The sequence below is a fragment of the Passer domesticus genome, chromosome 5 (genome assembly GCF_036417665.1).
Source record: "Passer domesticus isolate bPasDom1 chromosome 5, bPasDom1.hap1, whole genome shotgun sequence".
Lineage (NCBI taxonomy): Eukaryota > Metazoa > Chordata > Aves > Passeriformes > Passeridae > Passer > Passer domesticus.
In genome coordinates this window covers 48,677,203-48,688,877 of record NC_087478.1, presented here as the reverse complement: position 1 = coordinate 48,688,877, position 11,675 = coordinate 48,677,203, and the positions used below count along the sequence as shown (strand labels likewise).

At 57.6% G+C, this 11,675-nt stretch overlaps 1 protein-coding gene across 1 annotated transcript; it reads right to left on the bottom strand.

Annotated features, from left to right (window-relative positions):
- Positions 1 to 263: 263 nt before the first annotated feature.
- On the bottom strand, positions 264 to 11,656 carry SUN2 (Sad1 and UNC84 domain containing 2). Its single transcript, XM_064420209.1, has 18 exons — positions 11,509 to 11,656; positions 11,007 to 11,164; positions 10,311 to 10,483; positions 10,029 to 10,163; positions 9,748 to 9,843; positions 9,463 to 9,556; positions 9,218 to 9,288; positions 8,835 to 8,962; positions 8,268 to 8,489; positions 8,113 to 8,190; positions 7,984 to 8,027; positions 6,431 to 6,596; positions 6,118 to 6,345; positions 4,681 to 4,765; positions 4,483 to 4,598; positions 4,169 to 4,336; positions 3,651 to 3,743; positions 264 to 3,534 (listed from the first exon to the last, which is right to left on the bottom strand). The coding sequence occupies exons 2-18, from the start codon at positions 11,132 to 11,134 to the stop codon at positions 3,421 to 3,423; spliced, it is 2,139 nt and encodes a 712-aa protein (XP_064276279.1). The 5' UTR covers positions 11,135 to 11,164; positions 11,509 to 11,656; the 3' UTR covers positions 264 to 3,420.
- Between the last annotated feature and the right edge of the window lie 19 nt (positions 11,657 to 11,675).

Here is an 11,675-nt window from a genome sequence, read left to right as displayed (position 1 = left end):
AGAAGTTTTTAGTCCCAAGGAATTGGAGGTTTTAGGAGTAAGTCTTGTTCTCAGCATTGTTTCAGGCAGTTTTTGCATCCTCAAGCCTGCTCAGTGACAAGGTGGTAATTTTGTTAACTGGCCATGGAGTTAGTACATGAGGCTGGAAAATAAATATTTGCCATAAAACTACATAGAAGAAGAGCTCCAAGAATAGCTTTGTCTACTAGCTGTGCATCATTCCCAACAGCAAATTCCATTACAAAACATCCAAACCACTCTGGGCAGTTTTGATATAATTTATGTCTTGGTCTTTTTTTTTTTCTTGCATAGGCATAAATTACAATCTGTTGATTAAAAAATAAAAGGAACAAAACAGTGCAGCATTTGCAACAGGCTACAGCATCAAACACAAACTCCTGTCTGTAACCATCTGTTTCTGCAGGGCTAATTCGTAACACGTGTGTAGGGCAAACTGAGAAGGAGGGAGAATAGAGGAGGGAAATGGAGTAAATAAGAGAAATCTGCTCCCACAGCTGTTCTGCATTTCTCCTGCCTCACCAGCCTCATCTTCAGCATCAGCTCCAGGATTAAATACCCCTGGGCAGAGAAGCACATGCTGAAGCAGCAGTTTTCTGTGCCCTCTTCTTTGGCAGCTCTGGGAAGTGCTGCAGAGTTGCTGCAGGCTACAATCTCGAGAGCCAGCGGCTTCTGGCACCTGGCACAGGGGCTTGGGCTGCAGCCCAGCACTGATGCTGAATTTGGGGGCTGAAAGCCCACATGTAGCCTCAGCATATGTTCCTGGGGCTCCTCACACAGATGGCATGGTGAGGCCTCTAAAGCCAGCTAGAAAAGAGCATGAAGCCCCAGGATGAGCTCTCACTGGTGGCTCCAGGGAGTTTTACTTTGAACAGCAAAGATTTTCATGTCCAAAGGACAGGGCAAGCTTCCACTGTAAAGCCAAATGCTCTCTAACCCAGACACAGCAGTTAACACCCACGTGGAAGGAGCAGAGATCCCACTACAACTCCATTTTTCAGGGGAAGAGGTCACCTTTCCTGCCTCTCACCAGCACGCCTGATTTACCACAAAATCATTTCTTCTTGGGCAAAGACCTTGTCTGTTCTTACAGTCCAAGCCAGAGACCAGGGAGCCAGAAGGAACGTAAGAAAAGGGGTTTTCCCAGGCTCATGGTTATAGCTCTTGCTCCAGGAACCAGAGAAAGGTGAGAAAAAGGGAGAGCTTCATCTCTGCTTTCTCTTTATGATTCAAATAAATACAGGAGCTGGTCTGCCAAGCCCAGAACAGGTCTAGGCATTCATAAAAGCACAGCTCCATGTGCTCAGTGCACTCATGGACAGGACTCCAAGGCAAACGGGCAGCTGTAGACAAGTTTAAAATAACTTTGGCTGTGGATGCCAAGAATTAAGACTACGCTCAATATAGGAGAGAATTTATAGTCCCTGGCTCTGGCTCCAGGTCAGCTTTCTCCCTGCAGCAGGGCCTCCCAGCTCTGCAAGAGGCTCCCCAGGGTAATTTTAACCTGCTGGAGACAGGACTGTGCCCTCTGAGCTCAGCTCTGCCTGATGCCCAGCAGGGGATGCTGAAAGGAGACACTTTTTCAGCCCCTCATCCCCCTCTGTGCCTACAGTGCTTCAAGCAGAGACCAGCAGAGGGGGAATCAATACATGGTGCTCTCATGGTGTCAGGGGAAGGATGATACCAGCACTGGACAGGGCTGAAACACTGACACATGAGCCCTCTTAAGCTTTTCTTTCAATGAAGCACACCGCAAACCTGGAGGCTGTTAACACCACCCAACACCATAAGCCAAGCTGTGTGATGCAGGCAGCCAGGAGGTGGAAGGGCCAGATGGCCCTAGCACCCCTCAGCCCGGGGAAGGTCCCTGTGCATCCTTCCTGCAAACCCCTGCTGTGCCTCCACCCATCCCAGCAGTACAGGCAAGATGTACATGCCCACTGCAGGCAGAACTCCCCCTCCTGCTCCAGCCCAGCCCTCCCACAGCCAGGGCTCAGAGAACAGTGCAATGCCAGTGAGGAGAGGTAGGAGGAAAAGGGAGCCCTTCCAAGAGAAAGGAGGTCAGCCTGCACCAGCCATCTGCCACGGAGGACCCGAGAGCTGAGAGAGCCCTGCAGGCAGGGGGGCTCTGCCTGCTGGCACTGCCAGCCCCCCCAGGAGCCCTGCAGAGCCCGGGGCAGCAGTTCCATTGCTGCTAACAGTCAAGTATGCACAGATGCAGCTTGGGCCAGAGGCCCCAGCCACGCATTGCAGTCTCAGAGCACATCCAGAGCAACGCCTCCAGCACCCCACCAGCAGCAGTGCAGAAGACCCCAGCTTCCAAGTCTAGCTACCAAGCCACCAACAACGTGAGGCCTGTATTTCAAACAGCTCTGCTCATCTTATTCTAGCTTATCCTACTGTGTATGCTATTCTACTAAACAAAGCTCTAGCCCTCTCTAAGCCACTCATCCAAGTGGCACCATGTAACATTCTCTGGTTAAGTACAAATTGCATGGAAAAAGTATTTTTTCCCTTTGTTACTACAAACCCCCCCACACACAAAAAAACCAACCCCAACACCCCACCTTGAAAATAGCTCCCCTCCCCACCCCTCTTTTAAAAAAAAATATCAAAACAAACCCCAAAGGAAAAGCAGGCAACAGGAATTTTCAATAGCATCATCAAGCTTAACACTGGGGAGGCAGCCAGCCAGGGAGGCCAACAGCACTGGTGTGACCCAACTCAGCTACTGTCAGCAGGAGGGCTTGAGTGGATGGATGGCAGCACCAAGGTGGGCTCTGCCACCAACATGTGCCACGCTCCTCTTCTCCTGCTGCCTCAAACCGTTAGTTTTATGTCAATACTTCATTAATACTGTCTTATTTCCTCTCTGCCAGCCCAGCACTGGACGGCTGGAGATCTTTACCCAAACCAACACCAAGGCAAGAGAAGTGACCCTGTGTGGAGGGGACCTGGTGGCCACGACCAGTGGCTCCCACCTGCTCTGGCAGCACCGAGTCAGGCACCATGGTCCCACACACCGAGCTCCTGCACCCAAGCCCGCGTGAAGCACGTCACAAAATGACACACCCCCTCCCCAAGCCCTGGCCATGCTAGAAAGGAGTGGGACAACAGGGAAGAGGGGCAGCGCAAACCCGATACAAAGTTAGCTGAAAAAGTTAAAACGTCCCATATGCACTGAGAACAAGCCAGGCTGCGCTAGGACCCGCGTGGGATGCCCTTGCCTCACCACCGCGGTCCTTGGAAGAGTGAAAGCCTCACCCCTTCACCACCAGCTCTTCTCCTCCCCCCAGGGGAGCAGCTTCCCGGGGCGGCCGCTGGCACGTGCCAGGATCTGTAGGTGCGAAGCAGTGAACCAGCCGCGTCCCCTCGCGCCGCAGCGTCCCCGCGGCGCCGGGCTCAGTGCGCCGCCTCCCCGTGCACTCGGAAGCGGTAGATGCAGGTGTATTCGGGGTGGCCCCAGTTGCTCAGCACCCGCAGCTCCACCAGCTGGTACGTGCCCATGGAGTCACCCTTGGGGGAGGAAGGAAAAGAAAAACCCGTGACCTTGAGGGCTCTCTACGGCTCAGAAACCCCAGAGGCCCCATTTTCTTCTCGGGGGTCAGGTGCTCCAGGGGCAAAGCATTTACCTCCAAGTAAAATGTTTGGATGGGGTCGCCATCATGGTTGTAGGTGAACTGTCCAAGGAGAAGGCCCTCCTCCTCTCCTTCTTCCTTTAAGCCCTATGGAAGGGTAGGGAGGCAGAAAGGGAGAACCAGGGGTCATCAGAGAGGGAGACCAGAGATGATGCACACATCCAGGGCAGAAGAGGGAGAGGGAGACTCAAGCGTGCTTGGTCCCCACTCCTGCTCTTCCAGGTCAAAATAGACAAATGGGAACAGGGACCAGTGGGGAAGGATGAAGGGGGGGGGAAGATCAAAAGTTACACCTACTCAAGCCCCTTTGTCCCTGTGTCTCCCACAAACTCTTTCTGAAACCCAGTGCTGCCCCTCTCCCCACCAGTATTCCTTCTTCCTCTCTTCTTCAGGGTAAGATCACCCCCCACCAGAGCACCCCACAGGCAGGTAAGGGGTTTGTTAGCCATCCCTTCCAGCGCCCTCCCAATGTGTTCCCCTGCTCCCCCCCAGGTCTGGGTGAGGGCACTCACATAGACAGCAAAGTCCTTGGGGGCACTGGGGATGGTCCCCTGCGGTGAGAGGGCTTTCGGGATGTGCTCCAGCGTCACGGCCGTGGGACGGATAATGCCAGAGAGGCGGATGACAGCAAAGCCCTGGGAGCCACGAAATGCCCAGCAGTTCCCGGGGTTGACGTCTGGCTACGAGCATGGAAGTGAAACGCCAGCAATGTTACCACCATCAGAGTCATTTTTCTCCCACCAGCCTGGCTGCTGGCTTGGAGCAACAGGCCAAGCCCAAAAAAAGCTCCATGAGGACCAGCCCAGCCCTCCCAGTCAGCACCCACCTGCAGGATGACACGGGGGGACTGCGACTGGTACCACAGGGGGATGCCAAACAAGCTCAGCAGCGCCGTCCGCGTCTCGTAGGTCTCTGAGCAGCGAGTGTTGATGACACTGGCCCCTGGCAGGAGGGGATGGCAGCAGGTGAGCTGCAGCCAGCCCCTGTGGTCACCTCCCCAGGACAGCTGGCTCTGACCACCTACCTGCTGACTCCAGGGCATAGTCAACCATCCCCACACGGTCCTCGCTGTAGCGCTTCAGGGCCTGGCCCACGATGAGATGCACTTGCTGCAGTGGGAGCAAAGGACACAGGAGGGTGACAAACTGAGCCAGGCATCCTGCCCCCCACCCGCCTGCCCCTGCAGGGACAGAGGGTGCAAGCACCTTCCCACAGAACAGCCACGGGATAGAACAGCCAGGGGATGAATCACCGTGGCAAAAATAAGAGGACATGCATTTGGCTGGGAAACCTCATTAGAGGTTGCTAAAAATACCCCAGGGGAGAGGAGCTGTGCAGCGAAGGGGCAGCACCCAGGCATGCTGCACTTGCCTGTCCCCAGGAGGGGCTGGCCCAGAGGGCGGAGAGGTGGCACCAGACACAACCTGATAGACCACCCAGAATCATCTGCTGGTCCCTCCTGCCCTGTCCCACAGGACTGATGGAGCTCTCCCTCTCCAGAAAAGGAGGAGATAGCTGGAGTGTCCATCTGGAGCCAAAGCCAGCCTAAGGAGCTAGGACCCTGCAGCACCACTTTGGGTCTAAACTTTATGGAGTGCATAAAGCTCACACAGACTATGGGGACTGCTAATCCCAGCTTGATCCCTCCCTCCACTACATCCACAGGGAATTGCCAGCAACTCTTTCCAAAGCAAGCAGGCTCATTTTTTCCCCTTGGTGTCATTCTGCTGAAATGCTCTGCACCAAACAACTCCTCAGCACTGCTGAAGAATGGGGATAAGCAAGATGCTCCACCCACGGAAGCCTGGATGGCACCTCTCCCACGTTCTGGGTGAAGGATGCACAAGCAGAAGCCTTGATTTTAAGACAGTAAGTGTGAATGCTGAGAAGTGGGCAGAGAAGAAAGTCAGATAAACTTTGCCAGACATTCCTCTGAGAAGTTTTGAGAAAGCATTAAAACAATCCTGCAGCTGATGTTTTGAACTTGTTAATTGTAAGATGTTTACAAGAAGGGTGTTGTTCCTAATTACTCAGGCATGTGAGGGAGATTGATTAAGGACCGGTCAGGTCCACCTTTATCATAACTGTCTATAAAAAGAACCTGTGGTTTCTAATAAACTCGGCTTTGCCTTCTGAGAAGACACAGGAGTCGTGTTGCATTATTCACCCGTCCTCAATACAACAGGGACAAGTAAGAGCCTTGCAGGGCTGCAGGCAGTAGCACCTGGGACCTCTTCCAGAGCTCAGAGCAAGCACAAACTGAGAAGGGAGTGGCAGAGAAGGAGTTTCAAGGGTGCTCTTGTATCCTCTGTGCCCAGGATCACTATCCCAGCTGTGGGGGCTGTCCCAATGCCTCTGCCATCTGCCAGGCACACATGCCAGCCCCCTGCACACACGAAGTGGGGCACAGTCCCCAACCCTATGGTCACCTCGTGTCCCTGGGGCTCAGGCTAGTACTCACCTCCTCTGTCACTCCTGCAGCCCCTCCTTGCCGCAGGGCCACTCCAATACCAGCCTGAGCATCCCGTGCTGACAGTCTCCGGTCCTCCAGGACTTTTGCAAGGATCTTGTGCTCCAGAGCCTGGAGCTCTGCTTGCAAGTCTTCCCGCTGGAGGATGTAGGCAGCAGCACCATCCTGCTGGGACTGTGACAGGAACCTGTTGATCCACACTGGGAACTGTGCTTCCACCTGGAACAGTGCAGACAGAGCTCAGCGCCGGAGCAGGGACCCTCGCTTGCCTTTCTGCCAAACAGGCTGGGGACCAGGGACTCACATCAGCCCTCACTGTCTTCAGCTGCTCCAGTATCCCCTTCACGTGCTTCCCCATCACCTCCTGGTCTGACTTGAGGCTTGCCAGCTCCTTCCTCAGCATGGCCACCTCCTGCTCCAGCTTGCCCACCTCCTGCTGGAAGGTCCCTCGCAGGCTCTCCTGGACCGAGCTGTGTGAGAAAGGTAACAAAACCTTGTGTCACTGTGACATTTTGATGAAAAATCCCTTTGACAGGATTTCTTCTCCTGAGAAGCCTCACAAAAGAAATGTAAACAATAATTATCTGATGCTTTGGAATGTGGCAGGTGCATCTTTGATTGGTTCCATGTGAATTGTTTTTACTTAATGACCAATCCCAGTCCAGCTATGTCGGGACTCTAGTCTGTCACAGGTTTTTATTACTCCTTCCTTTCCTAGCCTTCTGATGTATTCCTTTCTCTCTATAGTTTAGTATAGCACTTTGTAATATAATAAATCAGCCTTCTAAGAAATATGGACTCAGATTCACCTCTTCCCTCATCCTGGAACCCACAAACACATCAACAATCTCATGCCAATAGGCCCAGTTCCCCTCTGCAAACTGGAAGAAGAGGTTCATCCCACATCACCTATGCTCAACCCCATCTCCAGACCCAGTTTTAATTCCAGTGGCAGTGACCTCTTCTACTGCATCCCATGGGAAAGCATCCTCAGCTCACCCCTCGGCTGAAGGGCCACATTCACAGTGATGCAGAACAGTGGCAAAGGTCATTTGCTGCCATTGCTCTCGGAGCCCTGCTGCCAGCCAGAGAGGTTGGAACAAACCACAGTGGGTCATTTGGTCCAACCTTCCTGCTCTAGCAGGGTCATCCCAGAGCACATGGCACAGGACTGCATCCAGACAGTTCTGGACTATCTCCAGTGAGGGAGACTCCACAGCCTCTCTGGGTAATCTGCTCCAGTGTGTGGTCACTGCACAGTAAAGAAGTTCTTCCTCAATTTCAGGTGGAACTTCCTGTGCATCATTGCCTCTCATCCTATTGCTTGGCACCAATGAGAAGAGCCTGGATCCAGCCTCTTGCCACTTCCCTTCAGCCACTGACACTGATGAGGTCCCCTCTCAGTTGTCTCCTCTCAGGGCTGAACAGGCCCAGCTCCTTCAGCCTTTCTTCATAAGAGAGATTCCCCAGTCCCTTCATCACCTCTGTAGTCCTCTGCTGGACCCATTCCAGGAGCTCCATGGCTCCCTTTTACTGCTGAGAAGCCCAGAACTGGACAGAACACACCAGAGGTGGCCTCACTAGGGCCAAGATCGCCTCCCTCAACCTAATGACCATGCCCTTCCTAATGCCGCCCTAGGATACCACTGGCCATTTTGGCCAGGAGTGCACAGTGCTGGCTCCCACAGACACCCACATATGCATCCTTCCTTCCCTTCCCCCCAGACCATGCCTCTTGATCTCTCCTTTGTCCCCAGCCAGGCCTGCAAATCCCTCCCAAGCCTGGCTGAGGGGAATTCACCCAGCTACCTGCCTGCCCCTAACAGAGCAATGGCCCTGCCCCACAGCCAGTGTTACCTCTGCCACTCCGAGTTCAGCTCCAGCAAGCGTGCTTCCATCTCCTGCCAGGAAAAGGGAAGGGGTGAGACCCATGGCACCACTGCTGAGGGCGTCCTGTCCAGGTCCCACCACGCGATCGTCACTTACCCGGGAAGCTTGTGCCATCTTGCCCAGGCGCCCGTCTAAATCCCTCTGCACCTGGGCTCGGAGCACATCCAGCTCGCCCTGCAGGATGAGGAGCAGGGTGGAATATCAGAGCCTGGCCCTCCCACCCCGCTCCCTGCGCTGCCCGTGTCCCTCACCTGGAGGTGGTTGGCCATGTCGGTGCGGAGGTGCTCCTTCAGCCCCGCGTCCCGGCGGCTCACCAGCCCCTCCAGCAGCGCAAGGATGTCCCCCTGGGGTGGCTCTCCCCCTGCTGTCACTGCTGCCGCCCCACGACGCAGCTCCCACCGCGACAGCTCGGCCTCCAGCGCCTCAAAGCGCTTCTCCAGGGACTGGAAGCGAGCCAGGAGTCGGTGTCCCCCCTGCAGTGACAAAAACAGGGTGTGATGCACCTCCAGGGAAGCGCCTGCTCCACAGGACCCCTGTGAAAAGGGACCCTGACCACCCATTCCCCAGAGTCAGTGGCATCTTATTCATCTGCTGCTTCCCAGGACAAGGCAGACATTCCCCCTGCTCCATCCCAGGGATATCCCAAGAGTGAGATGGCCACAAGCTGGGGGAGGCAGTGTGGAGCCATCATCTGCCCCATCCTCTGCCATTCCTCACAGCCTGGAAGCAATTGTTCAGCCATGGATCACACCATCCCAGCTCTCCCTGCAAGGCACTCATCCCACCTGGGCCACCATCATGCCTTTGCTGAAGCTTACCTGGTCCAGCGTGGTCAGGTCCCCTGCCCCAGGAACGTCAGAGGAGGAGGAAAGCTTTCCAGCTCCCCACCACGGGAAAGAAGGCAGGCTGAGTGTCGACAGCCCATACGGGTAGAAGTACCAAGCTCCTGAGCACAGAAGGATGAGATGATCAAAATCACAGGCTGGTAATGGCCACAGTAGTGGACAGGGTGGACTTGCAGAGGCTCAGCCATCAGCATCTCCAGGGATTGCCAGGAGACACTGGCACAGGGATGCAGACGGAGCAGGTTACCAGAAGCCATGAGCTCTGAGCTCCAGGCCAGCCCATCCCCCAGCCATGGCAGTGGGATGCTCTGCACTGCCCCAGATCTCGGGGTGGCACATCAAGGGAGGTGGCTCACCGTAGGCGGTGGCAGCGAGGAGCAGGAGGAGCAGCAGCAGCAGCAGGAACCTCCTCAGACGTGGGTAGCGCCTGGAGCACGGGGAAGAGAGAGGGCCTGAGGGACTGCAGCCACCTTCCATCACCTTTGGATGGGGCCAGAGGGAAAGCAAAGACATCCACCACCCCAAGTGTGCCTCCCCTTTGCAGGGTCCTGCAGGTTTTCCCCACGTTTCCCCCACCCTGGTGTCCCCCCAGCACACTCACCTGGAGAAGGGGACGTTGTCCAGGTGGGAAGTCGTGCCGGTGAGGCGGCGCCAGGCCCCTGCCAGCCCCGAGAACAGCCACCCCATGAACTGAACTGCCAGGAGAAAAAACAAGCCTCAGGAGGGGTCCTGACAGAGCTGTCCCCTCCGTGCCCAAGGGTGGCACCACAAGGGGGTAAAACCCCTCCACCCAAACAGGGGACAGCACACACACCACCTGGAGAGCAGAGGTGCTGACTGGCAAGAACTCTGCTGCTAGAAGTGCCCCTGCCAGGCCTCCACTCACCTGGGGAGGTGAACACCTGCCAGAGGAAGGAGCCCACCCTGGAGGCTGCAGATCTCAGACCTGACCCGGAGCTACTCTGGCCTGAGTAATAGTGACCTAGAAAGGAAGCAGCAAGTCACCAATGCAGACAGCACCTCAGTGCACTGCCCACAGCAAAGGAACTGGGGGTGGCATTTAGCGGGGACTGGCAGCACACTGGGAACAGCCAGGCCCTGGGCTGGTCCCCCCAGGGATGCTTCCCCTGCATTCCTGCCACTACAGACAGACTAGTGCATCCCTACCAGCGTAGTCGTCCTCCGAGGAGTACCCAGATGAAGATGTGTAGGTGTCGTACGTCTTGCTCTCTAGCACCCCATTGATCTTACTGGACTCGGTGTCCCCTGTGCCTCTTCTCCTCCTGGTGGAGAGCTCTCCACCTGCCCCAAAACACAGAGTTCCACTGAGAAATCACCCACCATCACTTCTGCAAGGGGCAACCCAGTCAGCCAGCCTGGGCAGCTGCCCCAACACTCTCCAGCATCCAGGGAGGTCCCCAGCTGCCCTGGGAGAGTGGGAGAGCTCACCCCAGTAGGTGCTGCTGTCCAGGTCATCATCCAGCATGGAGCTGCCCAGGGCAGCAAGGCCCCGGCTGCCCCCCAGGTAGGACTCGCTCATCATGGACTCGCTGTAGTAGGAGGTTTGGGTGCTGGGCGCGGGAGAGAGGCGCTTTGTGCTACTCGATTTCCTCCGGATCGTCCTGCGGGAGGCGAGAACAGGCTCGTCAGACATGTGTGGTTACAGGGTGGGGGTGTCACAGAGCACTCAGGGGGCCAAACGGGTGATTCACCCCGACCCCTCGCCCAGCATCAGCTCCCTGCACACCGGCTGGCGGCAGCTCTCGGAGGCTGCAGCCTGTGCTTCGCAGAGGCCTCCCGCCCGTCCCGGGCATCGCTTCCGCTCGCACCGCTGCGGTTTTCCGGTGCACCCGCGGCGCACCTCCCTCCTCCCTCCCTCCTCCCCGTCGCCATCCAGCTGCAGCTGGGCGCTGGCACCCCGCCACCCCGGGCAGGCTCCCGTGCCGGGCCCGCGCTGGGAGCGGGCGCTCCGGCTGGGCAGGGGCACGGCGCTGCCGAGGCGGCCATGCCGGACCCGCCGGGCTCACCGTCACGCTCCCATCCCCTCACGCCACGCAGGAAGGTGCCCGCTCCCTGCTGTGGGATGGGATGCCCCGCCCGTGTCAGATCGGGGCGGGGGGAAGCCCCAGCGGTGCCCCCACTCACCTGCCGGTGGTCTCCTTGAAGGGGAGCTGCGTCCCAGCCAGCAGAGATGTGCTGCTGCTGCTGCTGGTGGCATCATCGTCCCCGGGGTAGTAGCGGCTGGTGACAAGGCGCTGGCTGCGGCGGGACATGGCGGCAGCACGGAGGGGAGCCGGGCTCACCTGGGGTGGGGAGAGGGCGGCGGAGAGAGGGAAGTGTCAGCGGCAGGGTCCCGGCAGGCACGCACCCAGCGGGATCCCCCGGCGGGGACCCCGCCCCTGGGGCAGGGCTCCGGGCCCACACCGAGCCCCGTCCCGAGCTGGCGGCCGTGGGGCGCCCCGGGATGGAGCCGCCCCCGTTCAGGCCGATGAACCCCCTCTGCTTTCCCCTCCGCGCCTGGAGCGGCTGCCCCCAGCCCCTCCGCGCCCCGGCCCCACACGTTCTCCCCCAGGCCCGGCACGGAGCCGGCCGCCCGCAAGCTCTGCCCCGGCTTTGCCCCGCCGCGCCGTCCCCCTCACAAACCCACCGGCAAGTGCCGCGCAGCGGGGAGCGATCCCCTCCGTCCCGCCCGGCAGCTCCGGCCGCTGCCGCCGCTCCCTTTTGTTTTGCGGGGGAAGGCGGCACCCGCTCCCGCCCCGCCCCGCCGCCGGCAGAGGGGCCAGCCCCGCTCCCCCGGCCTCTGGGGACCTCTGC

What these genes read in the sequence shown, in the direction of transcription:
- SUN2 (XM_064420209.1), bottom strand. Translation starts at nt 11,134, where the DNA reads ATGTCCCGCCGCAGCCAGCGCCTTGTCACCAGCCGCTACTACCCCGGG. An exon ending in CTCGGAGGACGACTACGCTG is followed by an intron (nt 9,844 to 10,028) that starts GTAGGGATGCAC and finishes CTTCCTTTCTAG; the next exon opens with GTCACTATTACTCAGGCCAG. An exon ending in ACATGGCCAACCACCTCCAG is followed by an intron (nt 8,191 to 8,267) that starts GTGAGGGACACG and finishes CTCATCCTGCAG; the next exon opens with GGCGAGCTGGATGTGCTCCG.